Below are 25,933 nucleotides of genomic sequence, written 5' to 3' on the forward strand. Positions count from 1 at the left end.
CTTGAGATGTTGCTATTTGCTTTCCAAAATAACCAATTACAGCAAACATAATTAGCAGAAGCATCAGCAACAAAAGGCTCCTTAGGAAAAGTATTGTTAAGAAATGGACAGGTACACATGTAACACAGTAAGTAGCTAGATTTTTCTCTCCATTGATAGTTTCTTCAAGAAGAAAGGTGAAGAGACTGTCCTTTACCTCTTCCTATAAGATCAACCTGAACCCAAACCCAAAGAAGTCATAGTGAAAGTTCAGCTTGGTTCCAATTGTACTTGTTAGAAACAGTTTATCCACAACAACTGGAGTGGTTAACTCCTGAGGTAGATCTCTCACAAGGCAATTCCTTGCATTTCCACAGAAATGTAGAAGTGTTTCCATACAAAGCTTTGTTTGGGTTTAAATCACTTCATTTTTGTTTCACGTAAACTTATTCTGTACGTGAACTTCATTTGATGTCACCTTTCTTCTATGAAGCAAAAAAAAAAAAAGAATCAAGATAACAAACAATCATCTATTTCAACTCCGACACTCAGTTCAGACAGAAAACACACACAAGCAAGAAACTCTCACCCATTCAGAGCATGCAATGCCTTCTGGTGAACTGAGGACACATAGCATCATCATTTAAAAGACTCATGGAAATAAAACCAATCATATAGCAGAACTGCCATAGAAATTGCTATTTATTTCAAGCAAAGCATCTCCTAAAATCAAAATATTTTGGGTTTAATTCTTCAGTTATATGATTAGCAATGATAACAAGTTAGTAGAATAATATAGAACAAAAAGCTGACCCATGCAAGTTAAGGTATAAATCAGAAATTAGTGTGTTTTTTTTTTGTTGTTGTTCTGTGGTGTTTGGTTTTTTTTAGTGTAATAAATTAAAGAAGTTCTAGCAGAACAAGTATTTCTCAATACTGAAACAGAAAGTTATTTATGTCTAAGAGTGTAGCCTAATTAACTGCATGTGAAGGTTGACAACTGCTCATTATAAAAAATTGTTTTTGTTTTAAAAAAAGATACCTCTACCCTTGATCACATGAAATTTGCCTCTTTTCAGTACTTAAAGGGGACTTATCAAAAAAAAAAAAAAAAAAAAGACAGAAAGTGACTTTTTGCTCAATCAGACAATGACAGGACAAGAGGGAGACCAGAGCAACCTGTCGAAACCAGTCATCTCTGTCGAAAAGTATTTGTGTGGACTGAAGAAAATCATGAAAGCAAGGTGTCTGTCTCTACTTGGAAAAAAAAAATAAAAAGTAAGTGTGAACACAAACAGCACTACTGTCTCTTGTTCAAATCTCTCTTTCCTGTGTGCTTAGTGGTGTTGATTTGACCCCTTAAAGCTGTCCAACAAAACATATAAGATTGTTCACCAGTTGAATACCACCTAAATGCTTCCACAAATCACCAACCAGGCTTCATTTTTCACCATATCTGTTTCAATTGTCCCACATCCCACAGGAGGAAATGAGAAGTACTCATGTTGCTGTTGCTACCACACTAGGGATGAGGCAACATATGTATGGCCCAAAGGCAACGAGTGTATGAACGAAGCCCAAAACCTATTCTGCTGGCTACTTATTCAGATGCCAGCTGGGCTAGCATTTTCAAACTGTTTGAACAGCTTTTGAAGAAATCTTTCCTGAGGAGTAAGAAAATATCCTGGAAATTCAGTGGAATTAACTGGAAGAAAACTGAAAATTCCTTGATTAAATGGAGGGGTCCTCAGAGGGCCACAGAACAATTAACTGCACCAAGCTTGTGCAACAGATCTTCCATCTTCCAAACTCCATGATACACTTGGTGTATTACAAGTACGTAATGCTACCAAGTCTTTAAGAAGCCTTCTTTCTTAAGAACCCATCAGCAATGCAAAAAAAAAAAAAAATTGCCTAGTAAAGCATGTTTTGACATTGTTGGTCTGATTTTAGATGTGGAGGAGACGTAGTGTCATCTGATGTCTGTTTTTACCACTAGCAAATACAGAGTTTAGAGTCCTCTGCACCTCAGTTCATCAGACATTTCCACACCCACTCAGGATACCTGGAAGATAGAATGATCATGTCTGCTGGAAGATGCTGCCCATTGGTGACCTTCACAATATCGCCTACTGCTACCTGGTGAATCAGGGGCAGGAGAACAGTAGCATGGAAGAGAAAAACAAACAGTATGCTCGTCTGCAATGTTAGTTGGTTATTTTCCTTCACCTAACAGAACATCATGCACAAAACTACAGACAGTGCTACTGGAGGTCAGAGTAGTTTTCACTGCAAATTTGAGAATCTAGTGCCAAAACCTTCCCTTTTCTGAGGCTAAGTAAGGTATTCTCTATAGAAAAACTAAATATATACTCTACTGAAGAGTGTAAAATTCTGTGGCTTATTTGTAGAAAAAGTGATTGGTTTATTCAATAATCCAACTATTATCCAATTTTGAGTTCATTTCTTTAAGTACAGTCTTATCTAACCCACAGAAAGATTTCTCCAGGTGAAAAAGTACCTTAACTTAAAGGTTACTCTCCTCAGGTGTTTCTCATATTTTTTCTCCATATTACTCATGCACCTAAGTAATGCACAAGGCACTGCTTGTATTAGTCCCTAGCAAGAAGCATCATTTCTACAGATAGACAGCATCAACTAGTTCTTCACTAGCCTGGAGTCACTTGAGATTTGTGAAGTTATAATTTCTGGAGTACAGAAGACCTAACAATTTCCAGCACCTGTAAAAGGTGTCACATACTCAGTCCTTCTTACCAGTGAAGTCCCTTGCAACTCTCAAAACAGTAAGCCAGGACCACCCAAAGCATATCAGACTGGTGAGCATCCCCTGTATTGCCCATTGAAATGGGCCTAAAATACTTGAACACGTTAATTTATTAAAAATAAAACAGATGGCATGTTTGCACAGGGAAAGTCATTAGCCCTGTTTGGATCCCACTGAAAACAAATTCTTTTTTATTTCAGCAAAATAAAAAAATATAGGAAGTCTGCCTTAGAGTAAACATGTTGCTAGCACAGAACAGTTCATCTCTAACAACATAAGCAAGCCTGGACAATATGCAGGTGCAAGACACAGACCAATTTGGGAAGTGCTTGAGAAGACAAAGGGTATAAACAAGGGGGAAGGGGAAGGAACAACCACAGACTGCAGGCTCAGCTTCAACTATTATCTTTGCACTCAGTATCCTCGTTATAAACAGGGCATCAACCAGCATAAACAAACACTACCACGAGGCTTCAGAATCCCCAGGAATCTTTAGTTTAGTTCTGTTATAGTCTAACACTTCAGCAGGATTGCATTTAGGTCTCATGAGCTATGTCTCATTTCCCAGAGGTTATAAAAGACTGTACTTTTCCTTAGTTTCCTTTATTAGTTAACAGAGCTAATTTTGTCTTTAAAGGGAATTAAGAGCCACAGTTAGATCACCGCATCCTGAAGGATTTCAGCAAGCTCTACCAATAAATCTCAGCAGGCCCCAGGACAGGGCTTCTCACAACCTGCTGAGAAACCATGCTGCAGGGCTTCCCTTCCTTACTTGAGCAAAACCCTTACTAATTAGCCTCCAAACATAAGACCTTTTGAGCACAGATATCAATATAAGCCTGTTAAACTTCTCTGAGAAGTACAACATTGCAGTGAAAGTTCCTCTTCTAGACACGGACAGAGAACAAAATACTATTTGTACCCTGGAGCATATTAACTATCAAGCAAGAATACTTAAAACAGTTCATCAGCATCTGTCTGAAACATCGTTCTAAATTTTTAAGGTTGGTACTCAGTGCCTTGCTCATGGCATTTTTCATTATTGTAACACAGAAGATCCCCCCCCACCCCAGGTCACAGGGAATTCTCACGCAAGGCATGGTAACTCTAGGCCTCTTACTTTATTCCAACAGCAAAAATTCGTGAACACCTTCTCCTGCCTCTAGTTTTACCTACCTCTTTCCATATAATGTTCTGCCACATCCCATTTCTTAGAACTGGAAAGAAAATGTGAAGTTAGATCAGAATAAATAACCAAAACACAGGCAATTTTTAAAAACTAGATCAGCAGCAGGGAACATTGACTGGAGTGAGAACTAGCACACAAATCAGAAAAATACTTTTCAGAAGTTTGGACCACATTTTGTCCAAAGCTATAGATATTTGCATCAAAGAAAAAAAAATAAAATAAAAGAGGATTGTCTTAACATTTACATGCAATCACTTATCGCCTGATAGAAAATAGCTTGTGGCCTGATTTCTTGGCATTTCATTTGCAGGAGGTGGACATCTTTACTTACTCCTTAAATAAAAGGGCACCACTGCTCATTGTTAATCAGTACTGGGAAGCATCTTCACCATATGAGTCTTTTTGTTTGTTTGTTTCTCACCTATTCCCTTGTATTTCACTCCATTTTCACTCTGATCCACCTAGCCTCACTGCCATCTCATTTTATGCTACAGGGCTTAGACTTCAGTGTCAAGCAGACCCAAAACCCTACCAAAAAGCAAAGATCAACTTTGACAGAAGTAGAATCCTACGCGTCAAAGCTGAAAGGGATGGGGGTGAGGGGTTTTGGGGGGAGCAAGGAACTGAAACAGGCCTTGGCTTCTGTAGGGCCCAGGTCTGATGGTGTCTTAACACACTCATTGATCATCTACTCAGGAACATTGTCTGCCCAGTAGCTCTTCAGGTACTCCTGCATGTACTTTATACGACCCTAACCTAAGCAGGAATGTCAAATATATTCATATATGCCCAGCCACTGTCAGGTAACCAAGGCCAGTCCAGCTCTGAGCACATCACATACACCTAAATAAGACCAAACCCTTCACTGAAAACAGCTGTGGCCAGTCTTTAGAGATGCACAGATGTATTACCGAAATGTGTGCAACAGATGAAGGTTGAAGAGCCTGGCCCCTCTATTTGAGGTGTAAACAATTTTCTCCTCAGTCCTATACAATTCACACACGTAGCTCATTTGAACAGCACACCGAAGTCCCCAGAAGGTACAGTTCTACCAGATACAGCCTCAGCTGTCCAACCCAGGCTATACAATTGTGAAAAAAAAAAAAAAAAAGTTGAAAAACTTTTACAGCATCTGGTGGGTTTTTGAACAGTCTGGGCAGTGTTCTGGAGGGGGAAAAAATCGCTTAGTTTTCATGGAGGGGCTGAGAATTGTCTACTTTGGGCAACCTTTAAGTTATATCAGTGATTAAATTCTGAAAGCTTCATCCCCCCACTTCTCACCCCCAAGTGTGACATTGCCAGCATCAATCTGAAACACTCTGTAACGTTTGGTGCTAACACACCTAGTCCAAAAAGACATCCGCTCACTACCATTATGACGGTTTAAGCAACAGTATTGTTTTAAAAAAAAAAAAAAAAAAAAAACATGTTCTGGTATTCAATATTTACACTTCAAATATTTAAAACTTAGTCTTACCTAATGTTTTCTTTTTATTCACCGCACTGTCTGCCTTATGCCTTTTCTGCAAGGAAAAACATTTCATTACGCCTCATTACAATTCATTAGATTCTGAAACTATTAGAGCTAGAAACAGGACAGACTACAAGAGGATACACCGGGTCCTTTTTGCCTGTATGACAGTTTTGAAAAAAGCCACATTGATCATCTAAATCCGAATAGTTTATAAAAGAAAATAATGTGACTTTAAGACATCCCCATGTTGAAAATCAGACTCAAACCTGGATCGATAGCAGAAGACTTAAGTCTCCAAAACTGTTTTTTTCGGAGAGGAAAAAAGCAAAAGTAATAGTGAGCGAGAGTGTATTCTAATGAAAGCACTAGTAAGCAAGTTTGAAGAAGTATAAAGAATCATTCCAGTTTTCACTAAGTTGCTTCCATACAACTTCTTTGATTGCCATTTAGCTGTAACAGAAAACACTTAATTTATCTCAGCGCGCTACAGAAATTCTACTAGTGTCAGCATCTTTGAAAATAAAACGGTACTTTGCCATCATTCAGCATTTGAATTGACTTAGAGATGCACAGCTTTATGGCAGTTTATGGCTTTTTGAAGCACCCCTTCTGTTGTTAGCACAGATTCCCTATATAATAATCCATACTCACATAGTCTTCTATGATTTCTTTGATGCCAGCAACAGTTAGAATAAATAGCAATGGCACCAAGGTGGTATATCTTCCTGTTGGAGAGACATCTGGAATTTGCTGTGAAGAGGGAAAAGAGAGATCCATTCTATGTTAAGAGTAAGTTTCCAGTAAATTTATCATTTTATGCAATTATCTCAGCAGAGAGATGGTAGAGCTTAAACTCTTGTTTCTGTGTGATCACCATCCAAATTCAGTAGACAAACTATCCTAAAAGATCTGAAGAAACTACTACTATTAAATTAGATGATGAAGTTGTTGTATAGGCCTGTTATTTTGAGTCTCCTCACTTAATAAGGAAAGCATTCAACTGATGTTTATCACTGATTCAAAGTGAATACCTGGACTATCTGAACAAGCAGCAGCTTCACACGAATCCATACATGCTATTTCCAGTACGGTCAATAACTCCGTATTTTATGATAGCACTTGTTTTCATTTATTAATAATATAAATATCTTGATTTCAGGAATTATGTTGAAAAAAGTATCTATAGTACCCTCTAATTTCAACTATTAAGTATATACCTTTGTAACATTACTATTTAATATACATTTAGAACATACAAGCACGAGGATTCAAGTTATTTAATAACTGTAATGCAGTAAAAGTTCAGTAAAACAATAAAACTCTACCTGCAGTAAGGCAATGAAGAGGAAGAATGCATTTGCAGCTTTTCTTATCTGCTCATACAGGAATCGAGGTAGAAAAGTCACCACGCTGTACTTGGCTGTGCTGCAGGTCAAAAGATACTGATTTTAGGGCTTCATCTGAATATCATACAGGGATTATGACAGAAAAAAATCAAGTAGATTTCTAAAGCCATTGTTAGACAAAGGTTTAAAGCTCGTACAGTAAAGACAAGTATAGAATATGAAGGGATAAAGTTGTCTGTGTTTTAAGAACCATAGAGCTTAGGGATATGGTTTAGTGGGGACTGTTAGTGTTAGGTCAGAGGTTGGACTCGATGATCTTGAGGTCTCTTTCAACCTAGAAATTCTGTGAGAACAAGAGGTATCATACAAAGCCAGAAGGCTGATGGTCCCCCTTTAATCAGTAGAACCTTTATTACTGGAAGAACCAGCATATAACGTGCCATCTGTCCAAACCACATACCACGAAGAGGCAGCCTTTTAGTTCAGGCTGAAGCACCTGAGTGCTAACCCCCATTATAACCTGGATTGTAACACCGGGGTAGGCAGAGTTAAACAACATTAAAATGAGAAATTCAACACTGCTATTTTTGCACTGCCTCTTATCCTAGCTCAGAACCATCCTAGGTTCCGTTATGAACAACCTTCCGTAATAACAACACACACTTTTTCAGAATAAGATTTTATTTTTCCACAGGTAGTGGTTTTTGTCCATTTTTTAAAAAGGTAGAAGAAAAGTACAGTACACTGACTTGTCTCTAAGCTATGAAATTACTTGTCCTCCTCACATCCAACCCAGCTATGGCTGTTACAGTAAGCATGACTACAATTTCAGGAAAAGTGCCCAAGATGACAAGAGAGTTTAACCCCTGGATTTTTAAATGAGTTATATCAGCCTCACCCAAGTTGTCAAATTACCAAAAAAAAAAAAAAAAAACAGCTTAAAAGAGATCAAGACCATTATATGCAAGCCCTTGCTCCCTGAACACGATTTACTTCATGATCTACACACTTCCCTGACAAAGGTTCTGCAGCATGAATTTTCTTGCACAGTTTGAGCAGCATGAGAGAGAGTCCATCCAGCAGCATCCGCGCAGCATTGCATTATATGAAAAGAAAAATACATGCTTTTTACAGTTAAAAAAGCAACTCTGACTTATTTACCATGGAATTACCACAGCACCTTCCTTCTCTCATCATCAGCATGAGATGGAACTTTAAAAACCAAGTGCCTGCAGCTAGAGTGCAGCTGTGTCCCCCAGACACTGAACGTAATCCCTGAAGAGCCAGCCAGCGACAGGCTTTCTTTTTGGGTTTTCAGCTTTTAAGATAAAGGTGGTTTATGTTTCCAGGGAACAGAGAACCGAAAGATCATCCTCCTTTCATGAAAGGAGGAACTGTTTCCCGAAGCACCACTAACACAGCCCCTCAAACACAGAGAAGATGCTGCTTTATTGAAGCTTCCCAAGCCACGAGCACCCCGTTAAGTGTGATCCTCTTTGTGAAATGTTTTGCCGATTCTCTCGCACCTTTAAGCCTTTCAGAGTAAAAGCAAATGCTTTGTCTACATGATCTGCCTTTCACAACCGACTGCTGTGCACAGAACTTAACTATAACCTTGATCAACAGGCAATTAAGTACAGCAGGAATCTCTTACATTTATCTTTGTACGTACAAGGTTGGAGAAGGGCATTCTCCAAGACTGATCTATTTGCTTGAACCATTTTCTCCCTCTTGTCTTTCCCCAGCTCCAGCTCCAGTTCATTTAATGAGACTCTGCTGCACCTCCTGAAATAAAGCAGTGACAGGAGAGGCAACAGCATCATCTGCTCGAAAAGCTCTGCGTTGGACACCGGAGTACAATTAGTGGGGGGAGCAGGAGTCAAAGTGATGAGATACAAGCCACCAAGATCCGATCTTACTGGGCTGTGGGAGCTGTAGCTCAATTTTATGGTTTCCTCTTTAAGCGACCCTGGCTAGGCCTGATGCAAACCAGTTATTACTTCAACTGGATCTCCTAAAAAAAAAAAAAGAAAAGCATATGTACAGCACTTGTAACAGCATTTCTAGCACTACAGGCTACAGACATCCTGTTGGCCCTATTGATCTGAAGAGTCCTGTAGTAAATGTTCCAAGTGGTATTTCACAGGAATCTCAGGGGGACGGGTTTCAACACAGATTACACCCCCAAAACAAACTGAATCAAAGCTTGCATCTGCATTTAAACATATTAAGCAGGACGTTTATGTATTTGAAATGCTGTTAGGATTTCCAGCAGTAAGATTTTTTTTTTCCATTTGAAGTTACATTCCCTTGGTCCCAAGCGTAACAGCTCTCCTATAATGCAGGATATAATTAAAGACATTTCAGTGGTACCTTGTGTCTTTAAAAAATGGTTTAATTAAGTTAATAGTTTAGCCCTGCCCCACAAGTGAATTCCCCAGGCTGTACTAATGAGAAGTCAGGAACTGGCAGATTTCAGAAAGATGCCTCAAATTCCACCTTACAACTCCATATAATGCTTGACAGGCCACCGAGCTAGTGAAACTGCATAATATGCCACAGAAACACGTTTTTGTAACAAAATGGCATGCCCAGAGCATTTGCCATGATTATATTAAAGCAAGAGTTTGCCTGATTGTAATCAAGCTGCACCATTTATTAACGACACTCTGCCATTTCCAACTTCCACAGCTAACAGCTCCAAACTGCATTCCTATTCTCATGGTTGTACTAATGAAAACATAATAAAGCTTTTTTGAAATAACTTAAAACACAGCAAGTTCTTCCATTCGTGTGCTTTGTTACCTAAGTAACATGGCAAACACCTGCAAAAAAATAGGGATGGCCCTAATTAGCAGTGCACATTCAGCACTTACCACACAGATCAGGATCAATAATCACGTGTATTTATACGCAGTAGGTGTGCATTACTATTTTAAAAAAGTTTCTCATGAAAGGCTACATAATACACTTGCTCAGCTCCGAGTCTTATCGGATGAACTGGGCTCTGAAGAGGAACTTTCTAAAAGACAAAAACAACGATTGCAAATAAATTATTTTTGCTCCCTCACAGCGATGCATGCTGTCCTGGTTTCGGCTAGGATTGAGTTAATTTTCCTCATAGCAGCTGGTGTGGTGCTGTGCTTTGGATTTAGGCTGAGAATAATGCTGATAACACAGGGATAGTTTAGTTGTTGCAGAGCAGTGCTCACACAGACCAAGGACTGTTCAGCTCCTGGTGCTGAGGAGCAGAGCACAGGCAGGAAAACAACAAAGCAGCACTTCCTAAAGCAGCAGCTGTTAGCTCTGCACACCTTGCTCACCTGCGGGGCTGCACGTTTGAACAGGTGTACAAACATTGGAAGAGATCTAGCTCCTTGATAGCTGCAACTTAATTCATGGCAGTTATGCTTCGAGTCACACCTCTGGGCAAACTGGGACAAACACCACCGAGCCCTGTTAGAGGAGTTCGGGTACGCATCAGCTGAAAGTCTGGCCCCACTTCCTAGCAAAAATTCAGAGACTCCTCTAAAAGGCACCACTGTATAATAAAAAAAAAAAAAGTTTAATTCTTAACTCACTATCATACCTTAACTCATTATCATGCTATGAGAAAATAGCAGTGATTAGGTATTTTGGTAATATTCACGTGAAAAGCAGCAAGCAGTGAGCTGAGAACCTTGGTGGTAATTTCCTGGTGCAACCAATAAGCTCATCTAACTCCTTGTACATACCGAAGACCATTTTCATCATGAAACTGACTGAAGGACATCAATCGGATGCTTACGAATTCCTGAAATAAGAGATCAAAGGCTTATAAGGAGCAATGACTTGCAAGCCCATCTCACTGTGCTGTATCACGGCCTGTACGCTTCCCTCAGCTAAGAAACGGGGACGTGATGCTCAAATACTCGAGACAGTTTGAGGCAGCCTCAGGTCAGAACAGGGCAGTAACGGCAGCCCGAAGTGCAAGGCTTGAATCCTACAGCTGCCATTGCTCAAAGCTGAAGTGCCTCACCAGCACAAGGCAAGGAACCAAAAGCCACCACATCTGACCTGGGGTGACCACTGTCCATGCTCCAAGCAGTTGTTTTGTTTTGTGAGCCCTTTTCTGCTCTCCCCTACTGTTGCCCTATGGTTACGCTGACATCTTGCACACAGGAGATGTTCACACACTGCCCCCGGACAAAGCAGGTCACAAAGCAGCTCAGGCCTTTGTTTAAAGGGCGTTCTTCTGCCCAACCCGCAAAGATTTCCCAACAAAATCTTGTACAAGAGGAATAAATCTGGGCTCCTGAATTACCTGCGCTGATGAAGGTGATTAAGAATATTCAGATATATTCAAATGACACACAACAGGATGAAAAAGCAGCAGAGAGCTGCCAGATGGGCAACTGCCCGCTGTGATCAGCAGCACTTCACACAGGGGGCAGTCCGCATTGGTGCAGACATCTCAAAGACACGCTCACAGTTAGAGTAATGAAGATTTTGAAGCATTGCACTGCAGACCAACGCCTAATAAAAAGGCAGGGTGATGGGTATGATGGCCTTGGCTTCTCCTGGCAAGCACTGCTGCTGCCCTAAGGCAAGAGGGCCACTGGAGGAGTGCTGGCCAGTTTCACAATCCCAGCTTGGCTCAGCTCCCTGGGCTTGCTCAGAAGCTGCATGGGCAACAAGCTCACCTCCAGTCACTTCGTATCAAGTGTTAACTTTCTATAGACCTGTGTTAAGATAAAAGCGCATGAAAATACATAACGAACTGCTGCCCACTGGAGCAGAACAATCCTGCTTCTTTCCAGTTCAGCAAGAGCAACCCCAGTCAGGGAACGCTTTTTCAGAGCTCCGAACCTACAGCTCCTTGTGCCAAGTTAACCCCGTTATACAGCAGGACTTGTGCCACATATAGGCAGTGGGAGACTGCAAAAATTAATGTCGTGTTGCCAAAGTAAGTGCTCTGCCACTAGAAAGGCCTCCCGCAGCAACGCTCATGGCAGTCTGAGTACAGAGCAGACATTTAACACAACTGCTTACGCTCGGTTTAACTGGCAAACAAGGTCACGTTTATTACAAGTGGTAGCATTTTGACTTCCAAATCCTGTGTGCTGGAGGATTCTCCTAAAGCTGACACGCAGAACGGGCCTTTCCATTTGTTCTCTGTTCGTGTGATCCCTGCAGAGGAGAGAAAAGGCTCCCGGCTCTTTTTCAGGAACAAACACATCAAACAAAGAATGTTTAGAAACCAGCACTAAAAGCTCTGTGGGCATGACATTGTTTCAGCCAGCTCCGATACTGTCAGATCACCACTACAGAAACATCCCCTTGCTTCTCAGCAGCCCTGCTGGCAAGCACAGCTCGATAAAACAGAGCTGCCAAACAGTTAACCTAGAAATACTACTGCCTAATAGATTCAGCTCAAAAATACGTTCAGTTACTGCACAAACCCAAAGCAGGCCTCACGCTGAACACACTGCACTGATGTGAAGATGGCTGATAGCAAGTCACAAGCTGGCCTGCTACAAATGATAACCCATCTTCAAGTTGTAGCACTAAATTCAGTTTAAAGCCATTGTTTAATTCAAAGTGGCAGCAAAACTTCAGCAGCTGCTGCTCCATTGACAGGCAGAGGGTAGTAGGAGAAATGAAGACTTACTGCTCTTCCAGAACCGAACAGGGATCTTTACCATCCAAAAACTGGTATGGGAAGCAGTTGTTAGTTCTTGAACTCTTTAGAAAAACGTTAGAAAATGTCTTACTCTATTCTCTTCTACTGACACAAGCCCAAGAGCAGCTGATAATGAGATGTGTTGTTTTTGTTTGTTTGTTTTTGTTTTGTTTTGTTTTTAATGTCTCCTGTGCAGATCCATACCAGTGGGCAGTGACATCTGCAGAACTAAGCAGCAAACTATACTTCAGACTGAACATCAAGAATGGGACACTTCAGGAAACATCATTTATTGTACACACCACCCCTGCAAGCCCTGGAAGATGCATCTGCATTAACTCAATCCTCAAACTACACAAAGCATCACCAAAGAATTAGTTTCTTCCTGTTTTCATTTCTCTGGACACAGATCACTAGCAGTGGAAGAAGAAGTAGAAATGCAGCGTCATAACTGAGCATATACTGCTGAACGGGAGCCAATATTTATTCAACAAATGTGGGAAAGCAGCTTTGTCTGCACAAAGTCAGACTGCTTTTAAACTCTGGCTCCGGTGTCTGAAAGATGCTTAAATAGTGAATTTACCCAAAGGGAGAAAGAGACCCAGTTTAATTCTCCTGCTGGGTTGCTACCGCTGACATGTGAAATCTCTCCCGGAATTGGGGAAAAATAAAAATAAGGATGCCAGAAAGCTCAGCATGCAGCAGGCACAGGGCACCACAGCTACCTTGCACCTGTTCTTTCTATTTAGGCATTTTGTCCAGGCAAGATCCAATAATTTAAGTGTTCTGGGGCTCAGGACCTAGGAGCAGCCCTCTAAGAAGGAAGATGCAACAGCTTTGAACACCCTGCCACAGTCTAGCACGCAGCACTGACACCAGGCACACAGCACTGGTTACTTTGGGTGAGTTTTACTGGCTGAAGCACTCCTCCTATAGCTGTACCCAAGCCTTTCCAAGATGCTTTTCTGCAGTCAAGCAAGCGCTCTGTTCACATGACAACAGAAAAGATTTCCAAATGCCATACAAACACCACTACAAATGATTACAGTGCCTGAACCCCAAGCAGAACGGAACACAAGCAGTTTTACCTGAGGAACATTTATCTAAATAACTCGTTAGTGCAGAAGGAAAGCCTTTCTATGGCATAAATGCAAATAAATGCACCTGCACACAGCACGCTTCACCATTCACACTTTCAAACCAGATCACAGTGAACGTTACCTGGGATACCTGCATCAGCTGGGTCAGCACCGATGGACTTTTGAGACCAGCAGCACCAGCAAGAACCTGCCCACACACTAAAAAAGCACATGTGGCTTCTACAGTGCCTATTTATAAGCTAAGAAAGCAACGCACGCTGTTTCATTTAATGCAACATGCAACTGAAATTCAAGAGGAATCCGGGCTGGGGCACAGCTTTGCCACCAGGAAGCATCTTGCAAGCAAGCAAAGTGACAGGACAGCCTGAGACTGCAGCCAGGCTGCCTGTTAGCACGGGTCTTGTGGTGTTACTGGAAGCCTTGTTTCAGCTGTCAGTGCTAAACTCTTTGTGGCGCTGCTGCTGCCTTACAAAGTCACAAGCTCCTTCTCACAGTTCTGCTGGAGTTTTAAGGTGCTGCTCAGCTTGGAAGTGGAAACCAAAGGCTTCTTGCTCACCCTTCTAGCACAACTTAACTTTGGCCTCCGTGGTAGTCCAACTCTCTGAACAAGGTATTTTCTGGATATCAATGCAACTTCTGGGACCTTCTCAATAGGTCGAGTCACCAAATCCTGTTCTCATGAGCAGCCTTTCAACAGGACTTCTGGATTCCAGATCCACTGAAAGCACAGGAGCAGAGTTTTGTCTTTATTCTGCATACTACCAAGGAGGTATTAGGAAGGATACTTATGCCATTGTTTTATTCATCTCAGAAGTACTGACACGGCAATCTAACTGCTGTCATCATGCCCCATCTTCATCCTCTATTTTTACAGAGTCCAATACAAGTTTGTTTACAAACTATAAAACAGCGGCTTGTGAGTCATCTCCCCCACCGTTCAGATAATCACTTTATAAATCATACTTAGTAAAAGAAGCTATGATTTAAATCATTCCAGACCATCAAACTTAGGTAGCAAAAAAGGTTTCCCATCAGAGCTACCAGCCATGCTGCCACTTCTGCACAGTTTTTTTTCACACTATGCTGATCTTCTATGTAATCTGGGCAGAAACCACCACCACCAGTCACTGCTGAATCACACCAACACCACAAGAGTCACAGGTCAGGAACAGTCATGATTCATTATTATTTTGTGCTTCACACCTCAATTACGGGGAAAACAAAGTATTTAAAAAAAATAGAAAAAAGCCTTTTCCCCCAGCCAGTTGAAAAGAATGGAGAAAAAAAGCAGGCTGGGTGCTGTAAGTAGCACAGAGCGGTGTACAACTGGCTACAAGTTTTCAGAATATAGATTTGTTTCATTTCATACTGAACTTCAAAATTAAACACAGAAATACTCCCTATTAAATGAAAAGATGCATGCTTAAACTGTGCATCTTGAACAAGTCAGAACAGCTACCAGTTAGTTTTATAAAACTACAAACAACGCTGGAGCATGTTGGACAGTAATTAGAGTAATTACATTTGTCCCATTTTTGCATGTTTCAAAGCTTCTAAAATCCCTCAGCTAAAAATGGAACATCATTTACCTTAACTTGAAGCTCCAAGTTTGGCGTGAACAAACTTTCAAACTGAACACACTAAGCGGTGAAAACAGCTAAGCTGCTCCTGCAAACAGAATTACTGCTGCTACAGTGTAGTGAGGAATGGTAATACGTATAAAGGACCAAACCAAAACAGCCAAGCTGCTCCTGCAAACAGAATTACTGCTGCTACAGTGTAGTGAGGAATGGTAATACGTATAAAGGACCAAACCAAATCTAACCTACGGTATATAGAAAGTGTTATCGCAGAGTTTTGAAAATTTTTTTTTGCGATAAAAGTTTGAAATGCACAATAAAACATTCAACTGCTGCTCCTCAAATTTTCACAAGCTCATTTTTTTACACCATGAAGCCCGAGGACAAAAAATGATAGAGAAAATTTCTTCCTTCTACATCCTTTCACTTGCACTTCAGGATTTTCAGAAGAAGTGTTAGTGCCTCATCCCGTTTTGCCATCTACTTAGTTTCTGCATCAGTACTGCACACCGCTTATAAGTTGTACATGGAATCATCAATTTTGCAAAATTCATCAAAAATAGAAGACATGGACATGTATCACCTTTTCCTTTTTCTCCCACAACAAACAAGAGCGTTCACTTTTAATTCTGCCTGTCTCTTGGAAGGGAGAACGAATAAGGATGCCCAAGCTAATTGTAAAATTCTAAACCAAAAGAAAAACCACATCACTCACCCACCCTCTGCACCTCCATTCCTTGCCCTATTTTGCTCATCTTTGGGCAATCTACTCCATACAATGCATTACAGTTTCAGAAACTTCCTATGAACATCCTGAAACACACACTGGAGTTCAAAGAATTCTTGACAGTTACCAAAAACTGACAGGAGTCACATGAAGTTAAAAGAATGGGGAATGATCAAAACTTTCTCATTAAGCAGGAGCAAGCTATTAGAAAGTGAACTTAATTTCTAAGCGACACTGAGGAGCTAGGATTGCTGATTAGGCAATGCAAACATCTCTATTTTCCTCACCATAGTACCTGCATTTTGTCCTGTTCCTAATATGCCAATACTCCTTGTGACTCAGGCTGCCCTGAGGAAGATGCAGAAAAGCTACTGGAAAACTTGTATAGCTACCAGAGGATGGCTTCCAGACAGTGAGTAGAACACAACAGCTTGCTCAGGTGTTGGCAGTAGGACTACCAAGAACAAATTTCTAGTAACATGTTTCCATGCGATTTAGCCAAAACTGCATCCCTTCAGGAAAACAAACTACATGTTTTGCCAACCTTCATTCCCTGGTTCTTTCTGTAAAGCAGGAAAGATGCAATTATCCATTGAAAAAAACAACAAAAAAAAAAACCCTCTGGTCATATTTCACAAAGCAAAAGAAGGTTAAAAAACATGTAACGTTGCTGCCCATGTAGGAAAAAACAAAACCTGAAGAATAGCTGCTACTTAAGCTCCTCCTAAACCATAGCCTTTTTCAGACAAATATGCAGTAAGTCCAAGATGCGTGGAAAACCACGTACAAGTTGTTGCACTATGCAGAACACCAGCATTCTTTCTGAAGATATTCTTAGAATTGCCCTTGATGATATACACACACAGTAAATCAGCTAATGGAAATCACCATTTCAACAGGATATAACGTCCTTTCTTCTTCTCACAAAGGCACTCATTGTGTAAACCCTTCCTTGAACAATGACCCAAACATCTGTATTAACAGAAGCCTGCTAAATAACACTGCTCCTCAGTCATGACAGGGGCCATCTGCTCACCTCCATAACGGACCAGTGCCATGTTTGCACATCTTACACATCCCTGTACATTTTTCAGTGCTCATTATTTATGTTTCCAAACTGATACTGCACACTCAAAGCACATACCCCTACAACAAAAGGGCTCCAGCTACCAGAGAAAACTGTCATTAATCTAATGAAGACCGCAACTTGCTTCTTGTGAAGAAACACAACTTGACCATAGCTTTCATGCACAGGGCTGTGAGCTTGCAAACTGTTCGTGTCCCACCGAGACTGGCTTTTTTCCTTGCTTCCTATCCTGTGCTGGCAGACTTTGACTAAGTTATTGTTACGGCTGAGCATCGCTCCTTTTCAGACAACGCTCCGTGGGGTTTATATCAACATTTTCATCCCAATCTCACGCTAGATTGTCACAGGTTAATTCCTTTGTCTAAGAACACTGAACTAGACGCTGTTATTCCCAAAGGCAGGGGAGCAGCGAGCCCAGACCTTGCCATGCACCTGAGCTCTGCGGGCTCCGGCTCTCCCTGCCCATGGCACCGAGCCTCCTCCTGCAGCCGGATCCGACCCCAATACCTCTGCCACGGGGTCCCGGGGTGCCGAGAGCCGGTGGCAGCACGGGGGGCAGGTGAAGATGCCCCTACCTGACCCAGTTGTCGCGGAACTTGCTCTGCTGGGGCTGGTTCACGTAAATGGTGCGGGCGGGCGCCTCGTCCAGATCCGCCGAGGACGTGGCTCCGGACATCTCATCATCCGCCTTCTTGTAGCCCGCGGGGGAACACACGGGTCCTGTGGGGAGAGCGGGGCTGGTCAGCGAGGGGTTGAGGCACGGAGCCCCCATCCCATCCCATTTACCCCATCCCATCCCATTCCCCCCCCCCCCGCCGCCATCCCCTCAGCCTCGCACCCCGCCCGGAGCCCGGCGGCAGCTCCCGGGGCCGCGGCGCCTCAGGGCCGGGCCACAGGCGGCAGCAGCAGCGCCCTCCTCGCCGCTTACCTCGGCGGCTGCTGCTAAATAATGCAGGGCCGGGGAGGGGGCGGCGGAGCCCGCAGCGAGCCAGCTGGCAACGGGGACACCGCCAGGGCCCTCGGCCCGGCCCCCAAAAGGGACCCGGCCCCCGGGAGGGACCCGGCCCCGCGCCGCCCCTCGGCTGCCGGCTGAGGGGGAGCCGTGAGGCGGGCGCCTGAGGGCGGCTCTCCCCTTCCCTTCCCTTCCCTTCCGAGCCCCCCTCCTGGGGATGCTTTGTGTGACTTACAGCGATTCCTGTGCAGTCTATTTACAGCTCCAGAAACAAACCGTGGGGTTACAAGGGCTCTGGACACAGGAACAAGGCAACTTTTTTCACAAGAACCCAGTATAAAATACCCAGAGGTATTTTAGGATTACTTGAGAAACCCATCGTAAAATACAGTAGCTCTCTCGCAACGTTAAAGCCAAATCCAGCAGCTATTTCCGATTTCTCCACAAAGCTAAGGTTATCCTGCAGACTGCAACCAGAGCCAAGTGGCTAAAACACTCAGTGTCTTTTTCAGGGAGAGCCCCCTGAAATTATGTCCATCTCAGCTACAGCTTCAAGACCAAACAGCAGCCCTGCCACAGCCTTAATACATTCAGCACTTACATCCTCATACCACTGGCACTCGCCTTGGCTATTTAATTAATAAAAAGGCCACAGCCTAAGCTGAAGTGCTGCTCTTCCCTCCCAGCCTTTCCCAATGATCGATCCTTGATCAGCGGTGCAAACAGGTTCTGTCTCCCCTAAACATTAACCACTGGAGGGCAACATTACCCACTTGTTTTACAAAATAGTTCAGCATCAAGAAAACTTCACCAAACTAGCAGCTGGTCAACAAAGCTGGTGTAATGAAAGTAATATGCTAACATATAAACAGACAGCACTGGCAGTTGCCTAATGCAAGCATTGCGTATCGTGAGTTTGTACTTGAGATGTACTAAAATCAACTCGTGTGCAGAATTGTTTCTTTGTGAAAAACCAGAAATTTCAGAAATAAAAGATGTCACACCATACATTAAGCAAGGTGATGCCATTAGAATAATACATTGGGTTACTCGGTCTGAAGAAACTCGCCGCAACACAAACGATTGCTCAACCTTGCTGCGGATTTTACCCTTCAGAAACGCGGAGCTAAGAGCACTGCTGGATACTCGCTGTTCTTTCCCATTGATTTCACGTTGTGTAACTGCAGCGGAGATCAAACGACAGTACCCTTAAGAGCATAAGTGCAAGGAAGCAGCTTTCATCTATTTTCCTAGTCAAGCTCCAGAACACAAGTGCAATTATAGAACAAGCACACTATACAAATTATTGGCTTTTCCCCCAGAGACAGGTTGATTTTTTTTTTCCATATGATTCCCTTGAAATCTTTCTGCTTACTAGTTGTCCTCGCTGTCAAGTATCAGGAAGCTATGCCACAGCTTTAGGGATGACAGATAATTAAGTATTTAGGTTTACTTCATGTACAACATTCTTGACCACTCTGTCTCCAAGACAGGTAAATGCTACTGTCTTTGTGGCTCCTTATTCTCCACATTTACCAAAAAAAAACTTCAAAGCCAGCCTGTGAGTGTGTAGAAACAGCTGTGCTAAGAGAGGTTTTATTTTTTTGAAAGTGGCTCAAATCAGCTGCTTCAACTGTTAGTGGAATAAGCCTCATTTTGGAAGATTATCCACTAATCCTGCCCATGAGAAATGCCTTCCACCTCCCTCCCCTATTACTAAGCAGATCATAGCCAGGAGCCCGCAGCGACCTATGCTACTAGAAACACAGATGCCCTCATTCCCCATATTCCGAAAGATTAAGGAACCCTAAGCTTCTGAAGGGCTCCTGGTGGGCAGCAGACCCAGCGGCTCCAGAACACCAGAGTGCCCAGATGCCACCTCCAGAAGGCATCTCCCTCCGGGGAACCAGACATTATGTCAACCATGTGAAGGTAACTTGCTCTCCCTCAGGGCCTGCACCTTCTCTTCTCCTTTCCCTAAGATCTTGCAACACTGCTACCAAATTATTTTTTGAGGGAGAAACTACTATGACCTAGTGTGACTGCAGCGTGTTAACATTGTGGCTCTTTTCACTGCTTGAACATAACCATTCAGCTCAGCTCAGTTAGTATCCCCTTAGCTCTGCCGTTGGTCTTCTGAGTCTTCTTCCCAGTTCCCTCCACCCCGTCCCAAAATCACAGAAAACCATTCCTAGTGGCACCACCTTCTCAGCTTCTAAGTCTGTACTTCAGGGAGAACGTAAGCAGAGTTTTTGTACCTGGCCAAAAGCTGTCACTGAGCAGAATGAAAACATGTCACTAAGTGATTCTTCCCACTCCTCTTCGGGAAAGAAGCCATGCACAGTCTCAATCTCCTCGAGTGGATCAGAAATCCCTTAAAAAGTTAAGGAAAGAACCAGACAGACAAAAAACCTCTGGGGATGCTAGTGAGCCAGTCTACCCATAGGTACCTCTGAAGGTACTAGAGAGCTAGTAAGGGACCATGATTTAGTAAAACATTATGATTACTATTTATTTTTAATAGATTTGAGATCCCAATGGAATTTAAACAGTGCCTAATATATCTGCTCTCAACTCTGAGGCATGAGACACTTACTGCAGGAGTCTGATACAGTTTCCCACTGTGCTTTCCAAGTTCCATCAGTCAGATGAGTTACCAAGTATTTTATAAAACACAGTTAAGGCTTGCTTCACACTGTTTAACAAATTTATTTTCTAAAAAAAGATGGGATTAAAGCTTGACAAAATTTAAAGAGCCTTATTTTATAGCTTTCTCTCATCATTAGGGCATCAAGCCTGATTTTTCTTGACAAGTTCACATTGTACTTGTTATCGCTTGAAAACCAATGAGTTAGAATTTAATAGTCTTGCTTCACTGGGCCTGCAAAGGTGGTATTTGCCATGTATACCTGTCCCCTTAATGTCTGCTCATTACTAACCATTGCTTTTCTATGATTGAGTAAACAAAGTGTTGTGAATTCTGCAGTGTTTTTATAGATTAGTCACTCAGGAAGCTTGCCAACCATCACAAGCCACAAGGAACTCTTGCAGCAATGACGCTGGTTTTCTCTTAAGTAGCCAGCTAGTTACCACTTCTGTCTGGTACCTTGTTAGTAGAGCAATCAAGCACCTTACCATGTTCCATTTTTGAGAACAAATGTTAACACAGCAATTTATCTCATCAAGACAGCAGAACCACTAACTATGAGAACAGCAGGTCTGCAATGGAGAAGTTTACCAGACTGGCTTCATCCTGACAGGTGTAGATCCTAAAGCAATGCTTAGTGTGACGGCCAAGAATAATCCTACTGATATTGCTCACACTGTTTGCAGGACTCGGATCTAGAAGAAGAAAACACTGAGCTGAAGAAACTGTCCCTGCTTGAAGCGAGTTGTTTTCCCCAAAAATACATTCCTTCCTTGCACTATTTCATCATCTCTATTCCACATTCAACAGCAAGGCAATTGGAAGGCTTCTACAGCGCTCAGTAATTTAAATCTGTAGACAAGAGTATGAGAAAGGAAGTTCTGGAAATTTTTTGCAATTGAGCCTTTATTTTCTAGCTCCTATCTCATCAGGGGGCATTTAAAACATGCTTCCCTTCTTTGTTATTAGGTAAATGTTCTGCAGAATAAGGTGTGGTTAGGTCATCTGCATGCAAGCGCCAGGGTTCGTAATAACAGCCTTGAAATTAATCCTGCAGCTGCAAACTACCATTCACTTCTCCAACAATTATGCAAGAGCTGCTCTACCTGAGGTTACTGGAGACAATCGGTTTCACTTGCTAAAGGAGAAGCAAGCAGGGAACTGTATTCTTGCCCAGATGACATTTACCTATGTTTTAGGAGTAACATTAGTTACATTTAGTTACATTAAAAAAAAATGTAAAAAATTATTGTGGAGAAATATCTAGCCCTTTTCAGATTTGTTTTACCTCGAGCTGATTTCAAATTGTGTGAAGAGCAGAGTGGATGTTACTAACACAGCATCTTTCAGGAACTGAAAGCTTTCAGTAGGTCCAGTTAAGAAGTCTGATATTCAATTAACTTTGATCATGGAAACAAGAACAATCTCTTCAATTTTAATAGGCTGTTATAAAGCAAAGTGGAAGAGGATACATTTCCTCAGCTTTCCCAAGGGTGCTCCTTGGGGTTTGAGGCCAAACAGAACTCCTGTAGAGGCCATTTACTAAAAGCAACCCTTTATATGTGATAGTAACGAGTACGAGGTTTCTGCAAGAATGCAAATGGTGAATTTGAAAAAGGAGAAGAAAAATAGCAGTACACGGTGTCTTTGTATATTTTAGCCTAGGACTGCACTCATGCTGAACTTCTGCTCTAGTAGTGTTTCATCAGGTTACAGGGTTATCAGAGTTACCTGAAGAATGAGTGGTGTCAGCCCTGCTAATACCAGGGCTAAGCCTAAGCATTTAAAGTCTTTTAGACTGCAAAACTAACATTCAGCACTTCAGTCCAGGACGACAAGAAGGCCATGACAACTTCTAACACAAGTTTGCTAGCTACAACATACTCAGTACGTGAGTATGCAAGCTTTAGAGCATCATCGGGAAATGCTTATGACCTGGGAACTGAGAGGTTTCCCTCCGCCTCCACCATTCCAAGCATTAGGAACCCTGCAAACCACCTTTTACGCTAATAAGATAAAAGGTTTTCTCCATCACACAACCCTAAGAAAATGGACAATTTGTATAGTGCGGTGCCTGCATTAACATTTCAGTAATTGGGTGACTGCTTCCACTCAGATTAGCAGCTTGTGCAGTAAAAGAGAAGCAGCACTACATGAAATGGAGCAGTCCCAGGGAAAATACCATTTTTCTTACTGGTTTGTGACAGTGTAAAACAGAAAAGGTGGAAGTTAACTCAGTTCTGACACTAGAAAACTTGTAGATACTTCTCCAAATGCTGGTGGTTCAACAGAACTAGCAGGATACTGAATGAGCAAAACATCATGTTGGACTTCTTCCGTAACACATTTAGTCCTAAGATTTAACCTGAATTGGTGTTTGTCAACAGCTAGAGCTACAGTGGGCAAAATCTTGCGTTCAGCTCAAACCAGTAGAGATGGCTATGGAAGGGTTCTGTACCAAGCCAAACCTGGGGTGCTGGGACTTGAAGCTCTCAGATAACCCTCCTGTTCAAGTCAGAACACAGAGACATCTGTACCTTTGTAGATGTTTCACAGATAAACAGCAAAGAGAAAACATTTTTATGCACAGCAGAAAAATCAGATTTTAAGACAGGAGTTTTTTTCTGTGCTAGATCCAGACCAATAAGGAAATTGAGACGCAGATGAAGACAGTGGCCCCCAAAGGATATTAATAGTAAATAAAGCTTCAGATGTGTGACAGAGATGATTGAGCAAAGGAAGCGTATTTTCTGAACTCCAAGATGCAGGAAGAAAGCTGTCATCAATCAAGCTAACCCTGGCATCACAAAGGAAATTAAACAGACAGCAGCTCTATAACATCTCTGCTGCTCTCTGCATAGCTATCCAATGCACATAGCCTAACAAAATTAACAAAGACAAAGAAGGATATTGCTGGGCACGCCGGGTACCCAGTTGAACACCACTCAGTGTTTCCCAAGTTGCTTAAAACTAGAGTAGCTGCCCAAGAATAGACAGAGTATTGTTCTGCAAGAAAAGCTGTCGTGTTGCAGAGGTCACTTGTCGGCCTCCTATAAAAAAAAAAATTGGACAATGCCATTTAGTCACTCAAAAACCACAAGACAGATGAGTGGCCACTAGTTTGTGCATGCTGACAATCCAGGCTAGAGAGTGACACGTAGCTTACAGCAGGTGTCAGTCTTAAGGATGCATTAATCCAGTCTTCAAGAGCTTAAATAGTAAAAATCCTGCAGTACAAATGCCTCACACGGCTCTTTAGGGATCAGTGCAGAGATGCCTACTCTAAATTCGGAGCTCAGCTAAGCTGAAGGAACAGCTTGCATCCATTGGTCAACCCAAGGATGACCGATTCGACAGCTCTGACCTCCCGAAGAGTTGAAGGCGAGGCCCACAGCTTGTTTTGAGCAGCAGGCTGCATCAGACAGCGAACGGAACTGCACGCTGCAAGCGGAGACAGCTGGAGCCTGAATCTGGATGCATGTGACCAAATGCAGCTGAATGATGAAGCCAAGCGCTGTCACTAATGAACAGAGCAGATTCCTAGCAGAAAGCCGGAGATAAATCATAGCATTAAGCAGCAGAAAGTGGAATTAAGCTACTAGAGGAATACAGATTAGCACAAACCACATAGGGAGCACTCAGATGCATGGTCACATACAAGCACTGGACGTGTCAATAGACACAAGAGGGCTCTTATTGAGGTAAGGGATAAGAAGTGAGTCCACCCAACAAAATTCACTTTCCTCTGCAGGAACACCATGCAGCCACGTTAGTCAGATCAGAAAACAGGTGGCAGAATACTCAGGTACAGGAAATGAAAGGTGCCCTGGGTCGCCCACAGCCTGAGTGAAGGACTGGTGGGTGCATTTCTTTGTGCTTCTCTGAATGGCAGAAAGGCCTGGCGTTTGTTCCCTGTAACAACCCCTGGAGGCAACCTTGGTGAGACCACAAGAGGAATAGCACTTTGCCTAAAATAGCTGTTCTCCATCTCCCAAGTCATTTTGTACTTGCCCACTTAATGTCAAAACCAATCAGCTTCTGCTGATAATGCTGAGCTAATACAACTGCAGAAGAAACAAACACAATCTATTCTTATTCTGACCCATGCTTCATAGCCACAACTGTCAGCTAAATTCTAGGGCTGAGCCTGTATAACTGATAAGAAAAGCATGTCCCTTCTTCCTCTGCCCCAGCATCCAGATTAAGTTTACAAACACTGCTCCCCAGAAGAAAAACAAACCACGTACCTACCACACAGGCTCAAATCTTTAAGTGGAAGACAGGACAAAAATGGCCCTTCTAGACATCACTACTATTCCTCTCTCTCTTCAGCTGTTCTCCAAGCTCACTCACGCATTTTCTAGCAGCTTGTCACCATAACCTGGACTTGAGGCACTTTTTCCTGGTACACAATGTTGTGTCTCCTAATGATGTATGGGAATCAATACTTCGTGCCTGAAAAATGAGTCCCTGGCAGCAGATAAATGAGATTTAATGACAATAAGTTGAATATTCAGCTTTACCAACACCTGTTCAACACCAGAAATTCAAATAAGTAATAAGTTCTACAGCTCCAGAAAGCCCGAGGAGCCTCCCAAGCTGGCCCTGAAACTCCTCAGATCCAAAGCCAAAAACATCTTCAATTGCAATCGGTTTTCTAGTAGCTGGTTCTAATAATAGGCTTTTCTCCAACTTGTAGGCAGCTTTCAGGGTTGAATCCAAGATCCACACGCTCCAGGTTTGCAACAACTTCGCAAACAGTATAGAGGCACTAAGGCTGAGTTAAAGGTGTGCTGCCAGAAGTTCATCATCAAGACCTTCAAACTTACAGCACATCCCTGAAACAAGCCCCGTAAGAAGTACCAGTGAGGTGGGTTTGAAGGAGATGATGGAGAAACTGATTCTAAAAGACACGTGTCCTAGTAGCAACGCGTTAGCATGCTTTGTTGCTTTCCATTTTCAACTTATCCAACATCCCATGGGAACTCAGAATACCAAGCACTGGTGTTTCTTGCTTGGGGATTACCCAGTTTTGAGACTGTGGAGATCTGTTTCTGCTCACCTGCTGATGGCATCGCACCTCATCCAACACCGCTCTGCTCTTTTCTCTTGTTCTAATAACCCTGAATCAGCATTGCCTGCTAACTGTTAGTGAAACTCCAAACACGGTTGCACACATTAGAATGCACTGAGTACAAATCCTTGAGAGGGTTTGGAGAACACTGGGTTTAGAGCTCTTTTATTTAACATAACTTAGAAACCTTTTACCTAGAAGGCAACAGGCCAAAGGCAGATTCCACTATCCATACACATGAAAACACATATCACGTCCATCCATTCTGCACAGACTTCCAGCCTCTCAGATGAAGCCAGTTTTACAAAGCTCGTTTTGAAATTTTCAGCTC

General features: G+C 42.4%; 1 protein-coding gene across 8 annotated transcripts in view; it reads right to left on the reverse strand.

Annotated features, from left to right (window-relative positions):
- ATP8A2 (ATPase phospholipid transporting 8A2) overlaps positions 1 to 25,933 on the reverse strand; it is a 309,878-nt gene that overhangs the window by 258,587 nt on the left and 25,358 nt on the right. For 5 of the 8 annotated variants that reach the window (XM_068671922.1, XM_068671930.1, XM_068671958.1 and 2 more), the window contains 6 exons: positions 17,505 to 17,649; positions 6,753 to 6,852; positions 6,079 to 6,177; positions 5,431 to 5,476; positions 3,937 to 3,981; positions 2,045 to 2,114 (listed from right to left, as the gene is read on the reverse strand). In XM_068671922.1, coding sequence (XP_068528023.1) covers positions 2,045 to 2,114; positions 3,937 to 3,981; positions 5,431 to 5,476; positions 6,079 to 6,177; positions 6,753 to 6,852; positions 17,505 to 17,649 — 505 coding nt within the window. Of the gene's footprint in view, positions 1 to 2,044; positions 2,115 to 3,936; positions 3,982 to 5,430; positions 5,477 to 6,078; positions 6,178 to 6,752; positions 6,853 to 17,504; positions 17,650 to 17,767; positions 17,823 to 17,857; positions 17,987 to 25,933 lie in introns of those variants that run through there. The other 3 variants (XM_068671947.1, XM_068671968.1, XM_068671978.1) reach the window with 3 other exon arrangements.

This window comes from Anas acuta, chromosome 1 (genome assembly GCF_963932015.1).
Source record: "Anas acuta chromosome 1, bAnaAcu1.1, whole genome shotgun sequence".
In the NCBI taxonomy this organism is placed as follows: domain Eukaryota; kingdom Metazoa; phylum Chordata; class Aves; order Anseriformes; family Anatidae; genus Anas; species Anas acuta.